This window comes from Rhodnius prolixus, unplaced genomic scaffold, assembly GCF_049639745.1.
Source record: "Rhodnius prolixus isolate KJV_2025 unplaced genomic scaffold, Rpr scaffold_1, whole genome shotgun sequence".
NCBI lineage: Eukaryota > Metazoa > Arthropoda > Insecta > Hemiptera > Reduviidae > Rhodnius > Rhodnius prolixus.
In genome coordinates, this window is record NW_027411581.1 from 7,277,889 (window position 1) to 7,303,333 (window position 25,445).

The 25,445-nt window shown below is 35.4% G+C and overlaps 2 protein-coding genes and 1 long non-coding RNA gene across 5 annotated transcripts in view; 1 reads left to right on the forward strand and 2 right to left on the reverse strand.

The window, feature by feature from the left end:
• Positions 1-25,445, reverse strand: part of LOC141453662 (uncharacterized) — a 354,403-nt gene that overhangs the window by 10,184 nt on the left and 318,774 nt on the right. The gene's annotated exons all lie outside the window — the stretch shown is intronic.
• LOC141453629 (uncharacterized) overlaps positions 1-25,445 on the forward strand; it is a 64,455-nt gene that overhangs the window by 3,005 nt on the left and 36,005 nt on the right. The gene's annotated exons all lie outside the window — the stretch shown is intronic.
• On the reverse strand, positions 1,669-13,989 carry LOC141453634 (uncharacterized). The gene is made up of 3 exons (XM_074127086.1): positions 13,639-13,989; positions 10,573-10,639; positions 1,669-2,368 (listed from the first exon to the last, which is right to left on the reverse strand). Exons 1-3 carry the CDS (start codon positions 13,648-13,650, stop codon positions 1,986-1,988), a joined length of 462 nt encoding a protein of 153 aa, XP_073983187.1. The 5' UTR covers positions 13,651-13,989; the 3' UTR covers positions 1,669-1,985.

Genomic DNA, 25,445 nt, shown 5'->3' on the forward strand with positions numbered 1-25,445 from the left:
ATTATTATTATTATTATTATTATTATTATTATTAATATTATTATTATTATTATTAATATTATTATTATTATTATTATTATTATTATTATTAATATTATTATTATTATTATTTGAACTTTCTTCCACTTTTGAGTTAGTTGCTGATTAAGCAAAAACAAATTTCTGAACAGCTGTACAAAATAAAATAAATAGGTTCATAGTTAAAATTTGCCATGATGAGTAAGCTGTGACAGGTGAATTGGATGTTGGTGTACAGTCCATCTGAAATCTTATAATTTTCTTTGCCTTTTTTGGGGAGGGGGTAAGGGTGAACTCATAAAAACAGGACGAAAGGACAATTTAACCTCCTCAGGTGAGAGGAACCCCAATTACAGTGAAAGTTAAGTTTTCAGGTAACAATAGTGCGTAAAATAAGAGAGGTTTTATAACAATAATCTTTTTATTTATATCTCCTTGGCCATGTTTTCTTTGTGAAATACCAACTGTTTATTATTACATAAACATTTACATATTTTTCTTACCAAATTTCCTATTCATCAAGCTAAAAATTTGCAATGTGACAAATGTATTTGGTCACATTCTATTGGCTGAAAAAAAAAGAAGAAAGAACTTGCGAACTCATGATTATATTAAATTTAGCGATAAATCTGACAAAAAGGAGATTAACTTAGTGATTACTTCAGGACTGATCAGCAAAACGGGATAACGCCCTGATAGAATCATTTCTCAGTAGTTTCTCTGCTCCTGCTTCTCACGTCCAACAGATTGCCACTGTTCATCTGATTTACTCATTGTATTAGGCGCCACGGTAGCTGAGCGGTTAGGAGGCTTGACCCGCAAAGCTAAGATGTATTGTGGTACTGGGCTATATTCCCCGGTCTATACCTTTAATGGTTAATATGAGAAATTTATAGTAAAGTATGTTTGCTAGTTGCTTCCGCCCACGACACCTAATTTGGTAGTTGGGAGTTAAGTTGAAAAAATAGGCAATTACTTAACTTCACTTTTACTCATTGTATTCTTAACTAACTTCACAAAAGAACTACAGGTGCGCGATAAACTTGAGTATGTACTTTGAGATATCATTTTTTCTTCTGGGAGAAGGAGCTCAAAAAGAATATTTTGGGCGAAAGCTTGAAATCCCAAATCAGGATGATTAACATTATTGTCATGTATGAATGGAAATAGTTTAAATAAATTTAAAAGTCATAAGTACCTCATAAGGTAATTAAAAGAATTGCAAATGCACAGAAGGCTATAAAAATGCTTCACCTGGTGCTATGGAATACGTCCATTTCAAAAGGAGTTACACTTTTGACAAACAAAAGGAGTATGTTCGAAGGCATTTTGCTGTAGACAGTAGAAACATGGACACCTTCTCCAGCGAAATTTAGAAGAGGATGAAAAGTATGGAGATCTCTGTGATAGGCAAGGATGGAAAAGATGAGAATTGAAAGGATAAAAGAAGTGATGGAAGTAAGAGAGAGGACATTACCGGGAATTTAGTGAAGTAGAAATTGAGTTGGTACGGTTACATAAGGGGTAGGTGGCCATATAAGGTTTATGATCGGATGTCACCGTGGGGAAGAAAGAGAGGGAACCCCCAAAAGACGAGGAAAGAAGGTTCTGGGCTAAACGGTGAAGTAAGGAGAAGCCGATATATGTAACTAAGTTCATAAATTAATGTATTTATTTAATTCCTTTAAAAAGTACAAATAAGTTATCAAATGGTTTAAATTTACCACCTAGATTCAGACATTAACAAAATATAGAACAACTTTTCTGAAGGTAACCTCTTGGATTTACAGGAGAACAGAGAATAATAACCAATTTGAATTGTTTCAGATAAATCTAAAATATTTTCGCGAGCAAGTCTCAGTTCTCATCTAGTTACGTCAACTCTTTAAGCTCCCTTGGGAACTAACAACAGAACTAGAAAATTTGTAAAAAAAAATAAAATTCATTTGTCCCAAAGAATTAAGGTTTTAATGAAAGATCAAATGCGAATACGAAGCTACAACAGGATGACGTCTACTTTCTTGAAGACGTCCTACCGGACGTTGACGATTATGGTGGATTTCTGGATCATATAGAGCTGTATAGGTGGTCCTCTCCAGAAAGGTTGGATGATCCACAGTTGCGGCAGTGAGACCTGATCTGGCCGGTTGTGAATACAATAGATCAATGATTTCCTCATCAGTCAAAACTCTGTGCTGATAATGATGGACGTTGTAATCAGTTAGCGTATTGTAATCAGTTACAGTGGTGGGCAGTTGATTGTAATCCGATTCTGAGCTGAATTCATTGCGGAAGGTTGTGGGCTGATCATCCGGCCAAGACCAACTTGCTGACCAAGTAGGTCCTCGGGCTGCAAAAAAAAAAGGAGAAAGAAGTAGATAAGTTATCCATAAATAAGCAGTTAAGTTGTGGAGAAACATGACCCCTAAAGGGCTAAAGCAAGTTAGTAAAAGTAAGTGTTTGCTGGAATTAGAATCGGGAGGTGAGAGGATGTTAAGCGATTCTGGAGCATAGATTAGATTAGATTAGATGAGAAAGCGGGACGGGATCTACGCACCACGGCACCGCAACCAAAAGAGGCTTATTGTACCTTCCCCTTTTTGGATCTAGGAGACGAAACCTCCCCTACTAAAGAGGTTGAGGACTTTCCCTACTAGTTCTTCTTGCGCTACTATCTCCTAAAAAGAGCTTAAAGAGCGCAACCACGCCAAGTGAGAGGCCGTTTCCTCCTCTTCCTGAGACAAACCTGCACAACGGTTCCGAGCTAATAAGCACCCACCTTGGTCAGGTGCTTCCTGAATCTACCATGCCCTGTGGATAGTCCTGTAATCAGAGTAATCTGATTCCTGCCCAAGCACAGAGTCTCTTTGGCTCTTTATTTACCAATCCAAGGCATCATACACTTACTGTGTTTGACCCCAGGACACATCACCCAGTTCTTTTCATGTCTCTCCAGATCTAAATCTCTGAAAGCCTCACGAACTGCACCCTTGGTGAACTCCCAGAACTGGTTCCAAGCCAATAAAAGGAGTACTAGCTCCATTACTGGCCAGTTGATCTTCTCGAGCATAAGTCCACACCGGAAATAACAAGAAAAACTCGTGTGTGTCTTCTAGTGGTCCACCATTTTTTGGTTAAGAAATCACTCAGGCAATCATTAGCTCATCAACACCACACTCAAGAGCAGGTAACTCCACATCATAAATGAAATAAAACCTTATTGTCGTTTCCAATAAGAAAAATACGAAAAATAATTAATTTTTTTTAATTATCCAGGAAATCCCAAAACGTACGAACATTTCCTGGGGGAACTTAATATTTATAAAACAAAAAAGTCTGGACGATCATAAGACCTACCTACTTTCGTCTTAGGAGGAAGAAGTGAAAGTAAAACAGTGTAGAATATGACGTGTGTGCTTAAAAAATTAAATAGCAACCATAAATGTAAATCGTGGCCAGCTGTAGCAATAAATAGTGCCTCGTCAGCATCGTCGAAACGTTCGAAAAGATTTTATGTAACATATAATGGAGATTAAATAAAAGAAATCAGAAAAAAAGGATAATGTTCTGGTGCAAACCGACATAAAAGGCTCTTATCGCAATAAATGAAATGCAATTTCCTTCTACGGAAAATCGCTGAAAACCATAATAGTGAAATGGTATTTACGTTTAACCAATTTTCTTCAAAATGTGATTAGGCACGCAGTGCTGGTTAGTATCTTTGGTTTTATCCGACGGAGTAAGCATGTTTATTGCAGTCCAGACTGGTTTCAAACTTAAGTCCATCATCCGTGGTAGATTTATTTGTTTGTTTGGTGTAGAGATTTGAACTTCATTTATGTTTCCGTCTCGCACTAATGTTTCCGAATCAATGAAGCAATGATCTTCTTACTAAGCAGACTCAAACTAATCAACGAACCATTACTTTAACAACAATTGACTCATCAGACTGGATAATACTGTACTTGGAATCAACACTATTTCACTCCAAAAATCAAGCCTATGCTCACTTTTACAAGTTGTAGCCCGCCCAATTTGGATCACGAGTGGTAAAAGCTATTGTACAGCTCGCTAATTAGAGCTATGATATTGGCCGCACATCCAGTAAAGGGCTGAGCAACAAGTTCCAAATTAAAACGGATACAGGGTCTTTCAAAATTCAAGTTTGGAGAATCATAACGGAAGTAGCCTGCTTTGTACGTCATCAACAGCTCCATTAAAAAAAAAAAAAAAAAACTGAAATTACCATGGCCGACTTTATAATGAAAATATTTGCTAACATTATTAGAAGGCTCCAGAACTCCTACAACATAATTGGTGACAAACTCAAGAAGTCTTAAATCTAGTCTAATACCAGAACATCAATGTGTTGGATAATAATACTTTAATTCCATTTAAATGGTGTTAAATTCCAGGTAAATACTTTACATTCACACCCAAACTACGAATACCATTGTAGATAACTAGTCTGGTTCTATCTATATTCAAAGAAAAAGTCAACAAGTGTAGTGCAAGACGTAAAAGCTACCTATGGATGCTGCTACCTATGGTGATGGGCGAAAACAAGATGCTACGACGTATAAAATTGAATTAAAAATTTCTTCAAGATTCCATATTTATTTGCATGTACGATTCCCATTTTTATTATTAGGGAATTATTAGGGACACTTGAATGGCGCTTAAGGATGAAGCCCACCTTCCGCAATGGTACTTTTAATTTGGCCATCCAGGTCCAAAAATCTTATTGCGAAGTCCCATAATGAAATCAAGTCGAAATATAAATGTTAAACTTAATGTAAATTAAGTTTTGTTTTTCTTGTGTTTTCGTTTAAGTTATTCTGCGCACACACTCATGTTAAAAAAAATTATTCATTTTAAGATTTATTTTTCACGTGAAGACTATGGATCTAAGAAAATAGATATTTACTTCCTTTACGGAAGTAAAATTTTATTGCGCCATCATCCTACCAGTTAATAATGGAGAATGAAGAGTTAAATTTCTTAATCTAGCGTAAATAAGTGAATCTTTAAACTGTAACAGTAAAAAAAAGAACAAAAACGTAGAAAACTTTTTTTTTCTTAGTAAACAGGACATTGGTAAGACTGGAATAAATAACTATATTTTTGTACCAATATTGCGTAATAACGATTTGCATAAAGAAAGGCTAATTTGCCAAATATTGTCCGGTATACAATGTTTGTCTGTTTGTTTAAATTTAATATAATATGTTCATTAAAACCGGAAATTGGTAAAGGAGCGGGTATTACCTTTCTCTTACAATCGAAACGGAAATGATTATTGCGATCGTTAATAATTTTTCAAACGGTACAGAGGTCGTGAGTGGAAAATTTACAAGATCTCTTCTCTTACGAAAATAACTTAGAGTCGTAAGGGGGGAGGGAATTTGTACAAACGTATACTTTGTGCAATTAAATCACAGTAACCATAGAAATAGTGGCTATTATCGTAATGCTAATAGAAATCCGCTCTTTTAGGAGTAAATCCTAACTACATTCTGTCCCAGAAATCATACTTATCCAAGTATTTTAGGAAGCACATTACAAACTTATGAATATAGTGCAGGTGTAAGAGCTGTTGTACACAATACGAAAACTGCACTTTAAATTTTAAGGTAACCATAAAAAAAAAACACAAAGGAAATGCTGCCTTAATCAAGTTTTGGGTAAAAATGTTTTAAATAATGGTGATATCCCAACATCCGGTTAGGTTCTCTACATCCAGGAAGCTCTATTTCCAGTAAGCCCTACGTCCAGAAGCCCTACATCTAGTTAACGCACTGCATCCAGTAAGCGCCACAACCACTAAGTTGTGGGCAAAGTTCAAAGAAAATTATTAGGGCAAATTTCCGGTTGGGGGCGGGGAGGAAACTGTTCAGTAGAATGCCACTTCCGCTTGGTTAATATTTTCTAAAGCTTATTTTTGAACCCCACTTAGTAATCGGTACAACAGTGTTTCTAAAGCTTATTTTTGGACCTTACTTACTTAGTAATCGATACAACAGTCCTTCTAAAGCTTATTTTTGGACCTTACTTAGAAATCGATACAACAGTAGTCTTCTAATGCTTTTTTCGGACCCCACTTACTTAATAATCGATACAACAGTCTTCTAAAGCTTTTTTCGGACCTCACTTAAATAGTAATCGATACAACTGTCCTTCTAAAGCTTATTTTCGGACCCCACTTACTTAGAAATCGATACAACAGTTCTAAATCTTATTTTTGGACCCCACTTACATAGTAATCGATACAACATTCCTTAGAGGAGGGATCAATAAGCTCCTCAATAAGTTTTCCCTAATTCGTTCCGACCTTAAAGTGCCAACTACTCACTCCATCCCGACGGAGCTCTTTTCCTAAGTATAATCCAAGTCCATCTAAGTCAAGGGTGCCCTCGACTAAACTCGGATCCCACAACTGATCATTGTGATCGTTGTTTTTAAATCAACGTAAGTAAATATTGAACTCTATCTTTCTGCAATATTATATGTATTTTTGAAATGTGCTGTCCACTTTCTCCATAGACAAACTCCCAGGCAAATAGACGCACAATTTAGTAAAAAAAAAACAACAACATTTTGGTTATAGTTAAAGGAACTTAGAACGTGTACTTCCGGGTATAACTAAAAATAGAAAAGTCATCATACCTATATTTCTCTTATGAGAGATGATATTAACGTAAATGATGTTTACGAATAACGTGTGGTAGCAAAGCGACCATGTATCCTACAAATATTCAATTACTTAAATTAATAAATTTTATTAACTTTCCTATTTGTTATATAACAGGTATATAGAATGACATTTTGATTAAATTACTTCTTAGGTCGAGTATGAGTGAACTTGGCCTCCAGAGAGAAAGTGAAGTCCTTCAAAACCACTGCCAGGGAGATCGGCTAACACTATACTGGCATTCCGCCAGTCTGTCTGTCCATCGATCACATTACCCACTAAACAGTCAGTCACACGCACTTTTGGCAAACTTAACTACAAATAGTATATTCACTTTAACAGAATGTATTGTACAGTGAATCTATTGTCGCTTCGTTAAATAAGCGTGGTAGCGGAAGTTTTCTTCCAGTTGAAGAACTTCGTTAAAACTTTGGATCACATGGTTGCCTCTTAATTATAAAACTAATAAAGTTAAAATTACTTAAGAATTAGTAAAAACTCATGTACGCAAATATTAAAGTAGGGCTGGAGGAAAGGAATAATAATAATAATAATAATAATAATAATAATAATAATAATAATAATAATAATGGTAATACTAACAGCCATTACTACAATTACTTAAATAACGAAAGTAAATAAAAAGTAAAGTAATTACCTATTTTTTCAGGCGGGGCTTAACGACCAACTAACAATTAGGTGTTGTGGACGGAGGCGACTAGCAAACGTACTTTACTGTAAATTTCCTTTATTAACCATTAAATAAAGTCCAAGGCCTAAGCCCGGGAATTGAACCCAGTACCACAATACATATTAGCTTCGCAGGTCTCGCCTCGAACCGCTCGAGGTTCCGTAGCGCCCGAAAGTAAATAATTAAATAATAATATTATGTAAATCGTAAGTGAATCGAAAGAGAAGACCGTAATGAACCGTAAATCGTAAGATAGTCCACAGTAAACCATAAGAGAATTAAAATTGCAATTAAATCATAAGAGAAGATGATTAAATCGAAAGGAAAACGTAAGTAAATCTTAATAGAATTTCAAGTAAATCGTAAGAGAATCTCAAAGAAACCTTAAGAAAAATACAATTAAATCATTATTAAACGATAAGTGAATCGAAAGGGAATCTTACGTGAATCGAAGGAGAAACTCAATTATACCATAAGAGAGATCGAATTGCAATTAAATCATAAGAGTATGGTAAATGAATCTAAAAGAAAACGTAAGTAAATCGTAAGAGAATCTCAAAGAAACGATAAGAAAATTGCAATTAAATCCTTATTAAACGATAAGTAAATCGAAAGGGAATCATAAGACAAGTACATTATAAGAGAATCGTAATTATATCGTAAGAGAATATTGCGTGAGAGTCGTAAGTAAATCTTAAGAGACCCAACTTTTATCTGAATTTGAGCCAACAAGTATAGTTTTTGGTAGTAGCATAGTTGAAGTCCATTTCTCTACACCAAATTAACCTCTGATCATGAATGAACGTCCGCAACCGATCAGAAAATGGAAAAGCAAAGCATACTCGGTGCGACGGATAAAATTAGCGATATTATTCAGCGCCTTATTGTCAAGGTTTTCTCTTTCTTTGAAAGCGGCTCCTGTATCTCACTTCAACTTCAACAGCTGCGAACATTTTGGAGCTTGAAATGTACATCTTCCTCTCTGGGCACATTTTCAAGGTCACTTGGTCATACATCTGAATTAGGACACGTTCCACTTGGAAGCTAAATGTCGTCATCAAGGTACCAAGGACGTGCCATTCATTAGGCTGACTAATCTGAACTCTAATGACCTCTCAAGTTTCAAGCGGAACAGTCTTTTTTATTGTCAGACATTGTTTTGTAAGTCTTAAGGTTACCATGTTTTAAGAAGGGCAATTTTGTATGTTATAGAACCACAGCGCTGGTTTACCTGACATAACGTCAGTTTTCAACTTACCATTTTATGTTCTCCAAACTCGAAGGAATCAAAATGTACCTATTTCTGATGGAAAACTTGATTTGGAAATTTGCCTTAAATAGGATAACTTCCACTTATGAGCGGAAGTAAAAATGAAAGCAACCGTACCTTTATGATCGCCAAACATGTTTTAGTCTCAGAAAAACAGGAAGCTTCAGAATAACTAAAACTTTGAATACCGACTTTCCGGTCAGCTGAACCAAGAAAGAGATTGATGCAATAATAAATCTGCATTTACATTATTGCATTATTACTCACAATCTATTGGCCAATCTTATTTTGTTTCTTTAAACATTATTTTCGTATTTATTGAGAAGAATAAACTAAGAAAATCTAGCGTCAAATTTAAGGTTATTGTCCAGTTTATTCGAACAGCTGTGAACCAAATCTGAGACTACATTTTTTTTTGTTCAAGACTTGCGACTGCAATAGTTCTTGTTGCAGCATCTCAAATGGACTTTAGTTCTTCCCCTGATTGATTCCTGTGAAAGAAAACTTTACTCCATCCGCCAAAACTCTACTTTCTTAAGGAAAACTAAATCTTAGAGGAAAAATTATTCTTTATAAAATTGTAACAGATGTTTTGTTTTTGGGAATCTGAACACGTGTCAAGCGTGTGCTTTAGATTTCACAAAAGGGTGATTCCCACTATGGAAGAAAAGTGGGCTCTTCGTTCCCAGTGCTACCCGCATCTCTAGAGGAGGTACCAGGGGCATCCAGCAATAATGGTCCAGCTGAAAGATGCCGGATGATCGTAAATTACTGGTTACTAATGATGAAGACAAGAATCAATGAATAAGAAAAGCTAGAAACTGGTTGAGATCGTAAATGTACCTCTGATTCGGTGTTGGTGTTGTGAAATAAGCGATTAATCTACTATTTCAGTGCAAGCATATGGGGACAAAGAGGAATAAAGGTCGTTTCTTTTGTTGGGTGTAGTCCTAATTCTAAAGTTTGTAATTGATACTGAGGTTGGGTGAGGAGAGAATTCAGTAAATCTGTTACTTAATTCCTACTATCACAATGCAAAGACTAGGGTGACCAAAACTGTCACATGTTTCAAATCTCTAAGATCAATTTTCCATAAAAGTTATTATTAACTTTCAGAACGAGACAATATTTATGATTTATAAACAACTTTTTCGAACTTGGGGGACCTCAGAACAGGAATTTCCTGCAGAAAACAGTCTTATGGGCTGAACTATTTATTTAAACGAATGTGACTTGGGTGGGTAAATCAAATTGTGCTCATTATGCAACAACCATCGCTATTTGTCCAATTCCGTTTAATGTATTTAAAGAAGACGGTTGATTGGTCTAGTCTAATGAATTTTTGTAAATTTTCTACGCTTACACGACCACTGACTCCTGGAACTTCTCAATTAGACAATAAGAGAGTTAGGACTGTAATCAAGTCATAAGAGTATGGTAAATGAATCTAAAAGAAAACGTAAGTAAATCGTAAGAGAATCTCAAAGAAACCATAAGAAAATTGCAATTAAATCCTTATAAAACGATAAATGAATCGAAAAGGAATCGTACGTGAATCGAAAGAGAATCTCAATGTTGATGTGAATCTTGATGTTAATATTCAAAGGTTACCATCTGTGAGATCATTGATGACTGAAACTTTCCAACGGTTTACGGGAAATGCACTCTCATTTACAGACATCATGGGGGGGGGAAAATGAACTATAAACGGCCCATAGAAAGTGGAATCCGGGACTCCTGAATGGTCTCACAGAGTGAATCTCTACCTTTTACCAGTAATAGTTCGTATAGCTAGTCAGGGATTACCCATAGTTCTCCGAAGAAACAGCTGACCCATTTCCCATTTAGTGGTGTCCTGGGTTGGATTTTGTAATGAAAAATAAATATGATTGCCAAACTTACCGATTTGTCGCCGACTCGCCTGGACAACAGCCACCATGACGCCAACGAATAAAAGTTGGCCTAGTTCCTAGAAAATAGAAGAAAACTAATTTTCTTTTCAAATAACCATGACAACCATGACAACTAAATAAATATTATATAAATGACAATGAATTTTAAAAGAAAAAAACTGTCCTTGGGACACGCCCCTTTTGGGGCCACGTTCACCATTAGAATTAATCACGTGCCTTTTTTTAAACATTATGAATTCAATTTTATGGTATAATGTTAACACCAATAAAACATAAATTTGATTTTCTTGGAAATAGAGATAAGCTAGTTCTATAGATTTTTTATTAGATCAACTTTATTAAATTTTATTTAAAATTCAAAAAAAAAAAAAGAAATAAAGTTAGGATAGAAGTTGAACGTTCCACTAAAGGTCAATCTTTCTCTAAAAACAACTGGAATAACTGGAAATTCAAGTCTGGAATTCCTAGGGGGTTTTCCCAAAATGACAAAAATTGATAAAGGCGACCACATGAGAGGTACAATTGACTTGCCAATGAAAAGCAGTAGCATGAATCAATATCTGAATAGACTAAACAATTTCGTACTCTTTTTTGAATTTTGTATAGTCTATTGAAATCTTTGTTGAACGAGGATGAGATCAGAAGTCGTGTACTATTGATCTGTGCGCTTGATTCTAGCGATATAAGTTTTTAAAAGTTTATTTATTTTAAATTTCCCCACATAAGATGCATTTCTAGAGTTTTCTTTGTTATTACAAAATAAAACTGATCAGGCTCATCTTTTATAAACAATGAAAACTGACAAACTATAAAATTACAAAGGCTTTAACTTTAAAAAGGGGTTAGCTCAATTGTTAGCTTACTAGAGTCCCTCGCGGAGCTCCCAGGTATGAATCCAGCTGCTAGCTCTTAGATTTTCTCTTCCTAGGAGCTTCTTACAGCACACTTACCAGTGTTGGACAGGAGAGAACAATGTCCCGAAGATGAAAAGTGCCTTGAAAAAAGCTCCGGGTATCAATGACCTCAGATGTTTAAGCAGGTGCCTAAATTAAGGTTAATTTAAGAAAAAGAAGAGAAAGTAAAAAAATAAATATCTGATTTTCGAGGCTTCATCTTATGGTTATCATCAAGTGATGAATGTTATTTATTGTTCAAGAGGTCACTAATGATTAACCGGCACTTTAAGTGGAAGTCTTTGGAGTTTATAGGCAAGCGATTAGGCTAAAGGATTTGATTAAGATATGAGCTTTGAGTAGAATCTGTGGCCAGGAAGTTGACAAAAAAGATTAAGGAAATCTGAATGAAGTAGATAAGATTGGATACAAATAGAATGGGGAGTTAGGAATAGGTCAAAGAAAAGGTCGATGAAGGCGAAGTAGGGAAGCAAGACAACCTACCAAATATTCTGCTAACCTGCTTACTAAGCCTTGCTACTCAGAGGCTATTACAGATCAAGATGTTGATAAGAAAGTATAGTCCATTATAGACATTTACATCGCATAAACAAATCCATAGCCTTCCCATTTGGAAGCCACGCTTAACAAAGAATGGCTATTAAAGACCGACAAACAAACAAATCAAACCAAAACACGTTTACAATAATGTCAAAGCGTAAAAGATATCAAAATATTTTTCCTAATCACTGAAACTCCCCCCCCCCTCACTACTGATTTCCTTCGTTCGTCTTTAGTGAAAGGATATCATTCTTTCAAAGAACCATTAGTTGACAAAGTTTACCATAACAAAAGTTTAATTCCGAGCTATTGACAGGAAAATGTTTGTTTTCATATTTTCATTAAATACATACAGTAGAAAATAACCATGGAAAATGCTGTTCTTAGATTTGCTTTAGTTGATCAGATTTTACGTGATGTATTTTCTTTACCAGTCGAGTTTGATCAAGAATTGCTGTTTCTTAGTTTAAAACAGGTTTATTAATATTACAAAAAAAAAAATGATTTATTTAATTTATAGGCTTATTAGGAGTCAATGTGGCACAGATTTTAAATAACATACAGTTACAAAAATTGCTTAGATAATTCGATAAATATGTTAATAACTTAATTTCTGTATAGCCGATAAAAGAAAATTTAGGATGGAAAATTTCAGACATTTCCTTATTCTAGAAGTCCATGTTTTGAGGTCTCCTAAATAAGATATAAAAACATCTCTTAAATTTTAAGAAAGCATTAAGCATTTAATGGTTTAAGGTGTAACCTTCCATAAAATGGAGCTGGATTTTTGTAGGACTTGTGAGACGGAGGATACCCACAGTCGTCTGGTTACGGATTTAGGCGCCATGATAGCCGAGCGGTTAGAGGCTATACCCGCAAAGCTAAGATGTATTCGTACTAGGCTATATTCTCAGTCTACACCTTTAATGGTAAATTTGAGAAATTTACATTAAAGCATGTTAGATAGTCGCCATTGTAACCGAGCGGTTAGAGGCTAGACCCGCAATGCTAAGATGTATTGCGGTTCTATACTATATGTCTATACCTTTAATGGTTATTATGAGAAATTTATAGTAAAGTATGTTTGCTAGTCGCCTCCGTCCACGACACCTAAGTTGGTAGTTGGAAGTAAAGCCTGCCTAAAAAAATAGGCATTATTTTACTTTTGCTTTTATTTCGACTTGTGTCGAATTGTGCAGGAAGTGAGTAAGCTATATTTAGGATCTCTGTGGAAGGAGAACCTTCAGGTGGTTATTTCAGTATGTTTAAGGAAGTCGATGTTGATATAGACACTAAGCGGAAGGAGATTCAGGTATAAGGACGACATCCATTATTCCTTTTGGCTAACTGGAGTTGTAGGGCTAAGGTAGAACAAAGTGGAGAGAACTGGGAAAGACCACTGCTCAGAAATGGGTATAAATCCATAAAAAGAAGACGTATTAATTTTCCTCTTTGGTTAACTTAATTTGCAATACAAGAGTCAATTTTATTCAGTTATCTTGAAACAAAAACCAGAGAAAATATTACTGTAATGAGTTAAATGTTACTTTTTAGAATAATGATTTTATTTATACATGAAAAATTAACCAAAGCTTACTTACAAGTGCTTTCATGACTGGATACTAACTGGGCAGGCCGGTGTTGTGTACTAAATTATATAAGGGTGTCTTTGACAGCCTTAAACCGTATTGGGAAGGTCGGCTGTAACTAGATACCTATACTGCAACCTATCGAGTATTAGGATACTATCAGATTGATCGAACGGTCGAGAAAAGTTTTAGTAACACTGTAAAGTAACCACACAAAAAAAAAGTGAAAATAGAAAATCCAAAAAAAAACTGCCTACAAACTAGCGCACAGGGAATCAGAGAACTCGCACATAACGAGAGAAAAAAATTCCTGCTAAGCCTACATGTGTTGAACTGAGAGTTGGAATCAGCTGGGAACGCTTTACTCCCGCTCCTTAGACATCTCGTAACCGCGTAGCTCAGGTAACCTTCTCTTCTATCATCTCTTTCTGTCTCACTCGCAAAGTCGCCCTCTCACTCCTAACATAACGTCATCAAAACGAGAAGCTTATTTCTTTCTGTTCTATCGTACATGGTCTCAATTTCTAGCTTTTCCAAAGAACGCGAAAAAAAGAAATCTTTACCTTTCCATTTCTTCTTGTTTTTATTTAATTAACCTTGTTCAAATGATTTCATTTCTTATAATTTCCCAACCACAGGTGTTATATTTCACTTTGCATTGCCGATACGCTAGGATAATTCGATTGCCACTATCTTACAAGGTTACTTTTTGTAGTGAATGGAGTTGTATAAATAAGAAGTAAAACAAACAAAAAAATTAATAATAACAATAATATTATTCGTCAGTGGGGAAGTATTTAAAGCCTTCCTGGGTAAGTTATTCCAAAGAAAAGCAGGCAAAAATGCACTCGTGGACCGGTTATACCCTAAATTTACAGGATTCCAGATAAATCAAGCAACCACTTGTATGAATGAACAGCCTAAGCCCCTCATCCTGCCATTTCCTACCAATGATCCTAAATCTATCCTCCTCAATTCCTGAACAATTCATCGCTTTAAGCACAATTACTAAATTAGGTACCGTGGACGGAGGCGACTACCAAACATATTTTACTGTAAATTTCTCATATTAACCATTAAAGGTATGGACTGGGAATATAGCCTAGTACCGCAATACATCTGAGCTTTGCGGGTCTAGCCTCTAACCGCTCGGCTACCGTGGCAACTAGCAAACATACTTTACTATAAATTTCTCATATTAACCATTAAAGGTATAGACTGGGAATATAGCCTAGTACCGCAATATATCTTAGCTTTGCGTGTCTAGCCTCTAACCGCTCGGCTATCGTGGCGTCTAGCAAACATACTTTACTATAAATTTCTCATATTAACCATTAAAGGACTGGACTGGGAATATAGCCTAGTACCGCAATACATCTTAGCTTTGCGGGTCTAGCCTCTAACCGCACGACTATAGTGGCGCCTATATTCGTATAATGATTTTAAATACGTTTAATCAGTACATGTTCTGTAATGAATCTTTAGAGAGTAGCCTATACTACCCACTTTTCTTTCAGAAATTTTCTTAATCTAATTTTCATGAAAACATTTCTTTCCAAATACGAAAAAAGTAGATTTAAACGTACGCTAATCACTATAACAAGTTAAAGAAAATCTTATGAGTTTCCGGGAAAATAGGTTGAAACAAAATCAAAAAGAAAATCAGAAGATTCCGTTTGAAGTATTTCCGCCTAAAAGTAACCACTCTACGCCATAACAGGATATTTAGTTCGGTTTCTTCAACCAAACTTTACGTTTATCTACTGATGTTTACTGACCGATGGCCAAGTAACCTTTATTTAATTTTTTATTTTAAATGAGTCAAGATCTAAGATCATTGTGAAAGTTTACGCTTTGTTTTAGAGACAAGAAAATATTCAAAAAGGTTCTGGTTGTACTAACTGGTTTATAATTAAATTATAATTTTTAAACAAACAGTAAAGGAAGGCGAAAAAACAATCAATTTTGCAACGGAAATGAATTGTTATTCAGGTTTTTTTTTTCGAACAATGTTATCGTTAATGATGCAAAATGTTAGCTTCCGGTTATATATTCTTATTATTTGTAAACTTTTCGTTTTTGTGATATCACTTAACAGGATATTATTCACATGGAACGAACATTATGTACGTGGCTGCGTTGTTGGCGTAAATGTGAAGGAAAAAATATGTTCAACCAAATTTAAAGTTATTCATTTGAAAAATTGTTGTTTTTAGTCACTTTATTAAAATAAGTACTCTTTACTTTTAAAAATCAGGTAACGCTCTGTTTAATAAGGAAGTATTTTACCTTTAAAAGAATAATTAACAGTATTTTACGCAAAACAGGTTTCTTTTTGGGGCGTGGTAACCTTGGCGTCATAGATCTTTCATGACCAGTTAAAATTAAATTTAAAATTTTACGATATTTAAAAAATATTTTAAATAATTTATTATAATGAATACAATTTAAATTCTCGCATGACTTCATCTACTTAGTTAATTTTTCCTGTTTTTCCGGCTAAGATTTGTTCTGTATCTAAGAAACTTTTGCTTAATTCAAAAATAATGTGCGACATTACGTAACGCTGGAGGATTCGCTTATTTGTGCAAGTGGATTCATAGCTTAAAAAGAAAACATTTACCGCACAATCCTTATCCGAAACCTCTCCTTAAATTCTAAGTCTTAAATCTTACTTAGACTCAAAGGATAACTAACTCCTTTAACACTGTCCTAATTACGCATTTAACGGCAATAAATGGTAAGTTAAATGATTTCAAATCAAAACAGTCGAATAAAACAGATGGAACTCACTTACCTTAACTGTTGCATTGATCTCGATTATCTCGAAGATTCTGAATAATCTAGATAGGTCATCTTAGGAGAAATTCAATAAATTCTAGTATAAATTATTTTATTACACGCAATTAAATTTGATTTTATACATGATTTTGCATTTTATTTCTAAAATCCAATTATATACAGTCATTTTTGTGTTTTTAATGAAGGGTTATTCTTACAATCAGTTTTATAACTGTAACGCCAGTGGGTTTTATGATTCAAGCAGTAACTTGTAACTTGTCTTGGCAGATCCGGAAACAAGGAAATCGATATCCAATATTAATTAGGTTTAGACTAATTAGGTTTCAAGCCAGTCATCTCCTCAACTCCAGATATGTCTATGCTGGCAGAATCCCAAACTAGAATGGCTCTTCCAGCCTTCTAGATCTTCTCAAGACACAAACCGAATGATCCGGAGCATTCATAATTGCCTAAATATCTGTGTGGATACATTTTTTTTTTATTTTTAAGTTCGGGGGAGGAACTTTGTGTTTTCCATTCACTGTCGGGAAATTGGAACGCAGCACTTGATGATCTTCTGCTCATTCTAGAACCATCATAAACCCAGAGATCACTGGAAAGCTAAGAATGATCAAAAACATGTATAAGTTTTTAATGACGTAAAGAAAATCTACAGTATTTTTAAAAAAGCATCTCACAATAAATGAAAGAATGTCCTAAACTGTATTCCTGGCTCATTTTGTTTTTTTCAAAAACCAGGTATTTATTACCTGACGCTATCATTCTCCACAGTATTTAGGGCAAACATACTTATTTTGACGTCAATTTAGCATTAATTTGATTGACTTTAGTAAAAGAGCACAAGACATAGCAAGAACTAAAAGTATCCAATAATCTTTTAGTTTGGGCTGATCGCTCTCTGATCTGGACTTAAATAATACTTGAAATAAGTTGAAATTCTTCACATTCTAGTCTAAAATGTTCAAGTTTTGATCGATTAATTCTGTAGATTTGTGTACTGACCCTGGACTAGACATTGCAATTTCATTGAAGCTTCTTGCAAAAACAACCAATGTTAGTCTACAGTAAAGGCAGTGGTGAAAACTTATTAAAATGCCAATAAATCATTGGATGCACAAACCGGTTGTTATGGAGATCACTGTTGAATGTAAAACTGGTGATTGGTGGATGAACATGATGATGATCGGCCATTGGGCGATATGTTTCTGGTTGATAGCCACCATATGGAGGTAAATTCAATGAACGAAAATGATGGTAATCTGGTGAAAAATGTTCCATTGGAAACCATTCCGGTTTTCTCAACAGTTCTTCTTCACTATGATGATTCTTGTATAAATATATACATTTCTGGAAACAATATCCTTTTTTCAAAAATCTTAACTTTTTTGGATGAATCAATTTTCTGGTACCAAATTTGATCAATGATAAATAGGTGCCCACGCTGATACGTTCTGTATTTGTGTGTTTGAATCGTCTGAAATCGGTTTGATCCGGTCGGTTGACATCATCATTTCTAGGCCTATTTTCTGGATTGAACTTCGGCTCAATATTGTCACCTGAACAGCAATTAAAATAAAATATTTGAATGGAAATTTTAAAAAATACAATAACTAATATTTATTTGGGTTATTAAACAAAATAAAATAAATCTCTGTAGTCACTCACATGACCCACTCAAGGTTACGAACCTCACATTTTAAAAGATATTTAATTTTTTGATTGATTATGATTAATTTTGGTTTGTTAATATATTTATTTATTTATTTTTTAAGCAATTTGTTTCCATCAAATTAATATTTGATTAAAATTAATGAAATGTTTTTTGTTCTTTTCGCTTGTTCCTCTCGCTTTCTCTAATAATTAATAACTTTAGAATAATTAGTAACAGATTTGAATTTTTACAGAACATTAAGCCTTCATTATAATGAAATCTTTATTCTAAATGGTCAAATGATTTATCGTGAAGGGGCAAAAATAAGATCTTTATTTGATCATTAAGAGAAACACAAATCATTTGACAAAACAAAAAGTTATTTTTGGGAATGAAATCGCCCAAATCATTGAGCACTAGAAAAAAGTCCAAAATTGTTCAACCTTAACACAGATAACAAATAAACAGCATCATTAAGGCCATCTGGCGCATGAAAAGATAGTTCTTACTGTATATGAAAACATGAAAAATCATTATTTTGTTTTTATTTTTTAATTTAAGGCGTTACAACATTTGAGGTCAATGTCGCCAGAAGCTTTTTTCAGTGGAGGGTCCGTCTACGGAGAATGTACTCTCGGCACAGAGAACATACGAGTAGTTCATCACTGGACAGTTAGATGTAAGAAGCTCCTAGAAAGAGAATATACGAACATACGAGTAGTTCATCACTGGACAGTTAGATGTAAGAAGCTCCTAGAAAGAGTATAATCTAAGAGCCAGCAGCTGGATTCAAACCCGGCATCTCCACTGCCTTTTTTTCTACATCTAAGTATCTTCACAGAATCTTTGATGCTACCAAAATTAAAGGGTAAAAAACAGTGATATTTTATGGAGGAAATGGCAGTTTAAGAAGTCCTCTAATAGTTCTTTAGGAAATTCACCATTTCGCTTTCTTTACGTCATCAAAGAACGTCCAAACAATTTCCTCTAATCTCTAGAACAGGGGGTTGTCAAACTCGCGGCCCCCGAGGTAATTTTTTGTGGCCCACTTTGTTCTGAAATTAAATGAAAATAGAAAAAAAAATTGTTATGAAGGAAACATCGCTTAAGGGGACATCAAGGCAACACCGAACACATAATTCCCTCCCTCGTTAGCCCTTTGAGTTACTGAAGACGAGTAAACACTTGCCATAAATACGATGACTCAGTTCCGGCGACGTTTGGAAGCGATATGTCGGCCACTCTAAGTGGAATCCCAGAATGATTCGGTTTTAAGAAAAGAAGTAGGAATTCCCAAATATATTCTTACGTTCTCAGTCTTTGAATCCAGATATAGGAAAACTTGTACAAGGAAATCGCTGGCCAAATTACGGGTTAAAAAAGAATAATTTTCATTTTATAAATACAATTATATATTGTTTTAAGAAGTACAGATTTTGGAGTTTTTCTTTAAATTTTCCGAAAAATGGTTGCATCAATTTTCTTTTAAACTTTTAGCGATAATAAGTTCACTTAGACTCCATTGCTTTTGGAAGAAAAACTTTTTACCAGAGTAAGCCGAGCGAATATTTTATCACAGCTTTTACGGAACAAAATATTCAAAACTGAAATCTGTGAAATTCAAAACAAAATACTGACATCACTGCCGGAGTTGAACGTTGATGCGTACGTGTTTTTCAATTGCCGCAGACTGCGGAAATAGTCCTTTTTTTAAATAAGTTACGCTCTACGGAAGTCGTGCATATCTAACAACTAGAAGAGAAGAACTATTTCAGCGAAAGTAAATACTAGAAGCTGGGCTATAGTTAGCATTCATAGTGTTCACTAAAATAGTTGACCTTGGGGGGGAGCAAGGGGAAGGAATTCAAGTAAAAATAAGATGCGTCTTACACGACTTTTCATTTTACTTTTCTTTTTTTTTTTTTAAGTTACCGTGCCATTTTAAAATGCCGAGTTACTTAAAATGGTGCTTTAGAGGCAGGCTTAGCATTAAGCTTCCCTTTACTTCTCGTCGCGATTCACTTCCTTCATGTTGTCAATAACAAAGCGAAAACTCTGAACTATCTGGATGTTGTCCTGAATCTGGACCTTACAGTTCTGCAGAAAACCGTTTACTGAATAAAAGTATAACATAAGAACATGTATAACTTTTGATATTTCTACGATTATATTTTTATTATAATCATTTCGACCATGAAAACACCGCAGATCGAAAGACCTAATCCCTATAGTTACTTTTTCGTACTGGAAGAGTTCAAAGCATGTACTTCCGGTGAAATAACTTTTTCAGAACTTTGATCATAACACTTCCGGTAGAAGTCAGAGAGAGCGGATTGAAAATCCAGAAATCCCTACTTACTTGAATTCTTAGGTAGGGTTCTTCCGTGGACCAATCCTAGAATCACAAAGTTTGCAGCAATCAGGAAAGGATTCTGGAACAAAGTTACAAAGAATTTAGATACTTTATAGAATTTATATGCTAAGTAAGGGATTAGAAAATTCTAAAAAGTTGGAAAAGGTGGCTATGAAAGATTTAAAGGGTTATAGCCCAGGTAGGGCTCAGAACAATGGTAGCTGTCCAAACATCAGAGTGTATAAGGGTGCCAGACCACCTCTCTGGCTCGTTGTATTGAAGACGTTACTGTAATCGTCATTCAGTTTAACCTAGTTAGTTATTGTATTGTATGTTCCTAAGTTAGGGTTAATATATCGTACGCTCGTCGCCACGGTAGCCGAGCGGTTAGAGGCTAGACCCGCAAAGCTAAGGTGTATTGCGGTATTAGGCTATTTTCCCAGTCTATACCTTTAATGGTTAATATGAGAAATTTACAGTAAAGTATGTTTGCTAGTCGCCACGGTAGCCGAGCGGTTAGAGGCTAGACCCGCAAAGCTAAGGTGTATTGCGGTACTAGGCTATATTCCCAGTCTATACCTTTAATGGTTAATTTGAGAAATTTTGCAGTAAAGTATGTTTGCTAGTCGCCACGGTAGCCGAGAGGTTAGAGTCTAGAACCGCAAAGCTAAGGTGTATTGCGGTATTAGGCTATTTTCCCAGTCTATACCTTTAATGGTTAATATGAGAAATTTACAGTAAAGTATGTTTGCTAGTCGCCACGGTAGCCGAGCGGTTAGAGGCTAGACCCGCAAAGCTAAGGTGTATTGCGGTATTAGGCTATTTTCCCAGTCTATACCTTTAATGGTTAATATGAGAAATTTACAGTAAAGTATGTTTGCTAGTCGCCACGGTAGCCGATCGGTTAGATGCTAGACCCGCAAAGCTAAGGTGTATTGCGGTATTAGGCTATTTTCCCAGTCTATACCTTTAATGGTTAATATGAGAAATTTACAGTAAAGTATGTTTGCTAGTCGCCACGGTAGCCGAGCGGTTAGAGGCTAGACCCGCAAAGCTAAGGTGTATTGCGGTACTAGGCTATTTTCCCAGTCTATACCTTTAATGGTTAATATGAGAAATTTACAGTAAAGTATGTTTGCTAGTCGCCACGGTAGCCGACCGGTTGGAGGCTAGACCCGCAAAGCTAAGGTGTATTGCGGTACTAGGCTATTTTCCCAGTCTATACCTTTAATGGTTAATATGAGAAATTTACAGTAAAGTATGTTTGCTAGTCGCCACGGTAGCCGAGCGGTTAGAGGTTAGACCCGCAATGCTAAGATGCATTGCGGTACTAGGCTATATTCCCAGTCTATACCTTTAATGGTTAATTTGAGAAATTTTGCAGTAATGTATGTTTGCTAGTCGCCACGATAGGCGAGCGGTTAGAGGCTAGACCCGCAAAGCTAAGATGTATTGCGGTACTAGGCTATTTTCCCAGTCTATACCTTTAATGGTTAATATGAGAAATTTTGCAGTAATGTATGTTTGCTAGTTGCCACGATAGGCGAGCGGTTAGAGGCTAGACCCGCAAAGCTAAGATGTATTGCGGTACTAGGCTATTTTCCCAGTCTATACCTTTAAGACCTAGACCCGCAAAGCTAAGATGTATTGCGGTACTAGACTATATTCCCAGTCTATACCTTTAATGGTTAATATGAGAAATTTACAGTAAAGTATGTTTGCTAGTCGCCACGGTAGCCGAGCGGTTAGAGGCTAGACCCGGAATGCTAAGATGTATTGCGGTACTAGGCTACATTCCCAATCTATACCTTTAATGGTTAATATGAGAAATTTACAGTAAAGTATGTTTGCTAAGCGCCACGATAACCGAGCGGTTATAGGCTAGACCCGCAAAGCTAATATGTATTGCGGTACTAGACTATATTCCCAGTCTATACCTTTAATGGTTAATATGAGAAATTTACAGTAAAGTATGTTTGCTAGTCGCCACGGTAGCCGAGCGGTTAGAGGCTAGACCCGGAATGCTAAGATGTATTGCGGTACTAGGCTACATTCCCAGTCTATACCTTTAATGGTTAATATGAGAAATTTACAGTAAAGTATGTTTGCTAGTCGCCACGGTAGCCGAGCGGTTAGAGTCTAGAACCGCAAAGCTAAGGTGTATTGCGGTATTAGGCTATTTTCCCAGTCTATACCTTTAATGGTTAATATGAGAAATTTACAGTAAAGTATGTTTGCTAGTCGCCACGGTAGCCGAGCGGTTAGAGGCTAGACCCGCAAAGCTAAGGTGTATTGCGGTATTAGGCTATTTTCCCAGTCTATACCTTTAATGGTTAATATGAGAAATTTACAGTAAAGTATGTTTGCTAGTCGCCACGGTAGCCGAGCGGTTAGATGCTAGACCCGCAAAGCTAAGGTGTATTGCGGTATTAGGCTATTTTCCCAGTCTATACCTTTAATGGTTAATATGAGAAATTTACAGTAAAGTATGTTTGCTAGTCGCCACGGTAGCCGAGCGGTTAGAGGCTAGACCCGCAAAGCTAAGGTGTATTGCGGTACTAGGCTATTTTCCCAGTCTATACCTTTAATGGTTAATATGAGAAATTTACAGTAAAGTATGTTTGCTAGTCGCCACGGTAGCCGAGCGGTTAGAGGTTAGACCCGCAATGCTAAGATGTATTGCGGTACTAGGCTATATTCCCAGTCTATACCTTTAATGGTTAATTTGAGAAATTTTGCAGTAATGTATGTTTGCTAGTCGCCACGATAGGCGAGCGGTTAGAGGCTAGACCCGCAAAGCTAAGATGTATTGCGGTACTAGGCTATTTTCCCAGTCTATACCTTTAATGGTTAATATGAGAAATTTTGCAGTAATGTATGTTTGCTAGTTGCCACGATAGGCGAGCGGTTAGAGGCTAGACCCGCAAAGCTAAGATGTATTGCGGTACTAGGCTATTTTCCCAGTCTATACCTTTAATGGTTAATATGAGAAATTTACAGTAAAGTATGTTTGCTAGTCGCCACGGTAGCCGAGCGGTTAGAGGCTAGACCCGGAATGCTAAGATGTATTGCGGTACTAGGCTACATTCCCAGTCTATACCTTTAATGGTTAATATGAGAAATTTACAGTAAAGTATGTTTGCTAGTCGCCACGGTAGCCGAGCGGTTAGAGGCTAGACCCGGAATGCTAAGATGTATTGCGGTACTAGGCTACATTCCCAATCTATACCTTTAATGGTTAATATGAGAAATTTATAGTAAAGTATGTTTTTGCTAGTCGCCTCCGAACACGACACCTAATTTGGTAGTAGTTGGGCGTAAAGTCAGCCTGAAAAAATAGGTATTACTTTACTTTAAGATAGGGTTAATGCTAGCCATTCTACTCTTAGCCAGAAATTTTATCTTTTATTCTATTTAGCCCTTCGGCCTTCCTAATCAAATCACTTATATTCCGCTCGTGTCTATAAATTAATGGGTACTTGAATATTATCGTGGCTGTACTCATCGACATCAACCTCATCTACAGCTAACAACACATTGATAAATACAGATAAAGAAGCCACAAAAACTATTCTAATTCACAATTTGTTTCAAACATATTTGGATTCGATCAAAATAGCAAACTTGTTTCGATCTGAAGAATTTGAACAGTATAAACAAACATCCCGTTAAATTGAGAAATGATCTAGGTACTTTCAACTTAAAATTTAAAATAAGAGGTCAGTCTGAACATAAAATGCAAATTATTTTATTGATTAAAAATTAAAACAAAAATTCTGTATTCTTTAGTTTTCTTGTAATCAATCAATAAACTGATTTTGTGTCCACATACAGTTGCACTTGGCACGAAACCAATCACAATATTTCCTTGTTAAGACCGTTGCAAAGAGGAAGTAACCAAAAGATTTTATAAAATGCCCTTTTTTAGTCAAATGACCTTTTTTTTCCAAATGGCAAAACGCTGTCGCAAAACTGGAGTTATACTTTACTAGTGTAGTATTCAATATTGAAATAAAATCCAAGGCTAAAACATGGGGAATTGAACCTAACAATGCGTAACACACCTTACTTTTGAAGGCCTTCGACTTTAAACTTTAACGGTGTCTGGTTCGAGTATAGAAGGATCTTCTTCTGAGTAAAGAAAATATTGTGTTCGTGTCGAATTTTCTAGTCGATTTTTAACCGGAAATGCATAGGAAATCATAGAAAACTGTGAAAAATAAATAAATAAATAAAAAGAACTTCAAGATAAAATTACGAAATTTAATGAAAACTATTGGAACTCATATAGATTTGGAAAATTAATTCAATAAAACAATACTTCCGGATAGAGTGAAGATTGCTTAGTTGTAACCGGATCCGGTGTTAGTTTCCGAATTTAAGCTTTTTTAGACGTTTCGCGTTTTTAAACGTGCACACACAAGAACTTTACTAATATCGCGAATAGGTCTCATAAAACCTCAAATAGGTATTCCGTTTTAGCTATTTAGCTAATATTGAGGATACCACAGTTTTACATTATTAAAAAGTCGGAGCTTGAACTTAAGAGAAAATTATGTGTGAGCGTAACTTAATTAAGCAGCACACAGCAGTCGTACTTATAAAATGAGCTTAACTGAATTTAATCTAATAGAGCTCTTTTTATAGTATAACAATTGTAGGATTTAAAACTAATCAACTATACCAGTAACTAATGTTTGTTTTTACCTTGAAAATTTTTCCCAAAATCTAATAATAGTTTTTTATTCCTTATTTTAGCTTTGAATCCTGTTGCACATCGTTCAACAAAAAACAGGAAACCTTTAGAATAAAATAATCTGGAATTTCCGTAAATTATCACAATTACTTTGACCTAATTCTACTACCTTGTTCTACCGAGATCTTTGCTACGGACATGTGAATGAACTGAGAAACACACAAAACCGGTTTGACAAGATGATGTTCTCTCTTTCTCTCTACCTCAGTGAACATCGTCTCTGTATTTAATTTGATTTAGTTTTGTTTCTAGCGATC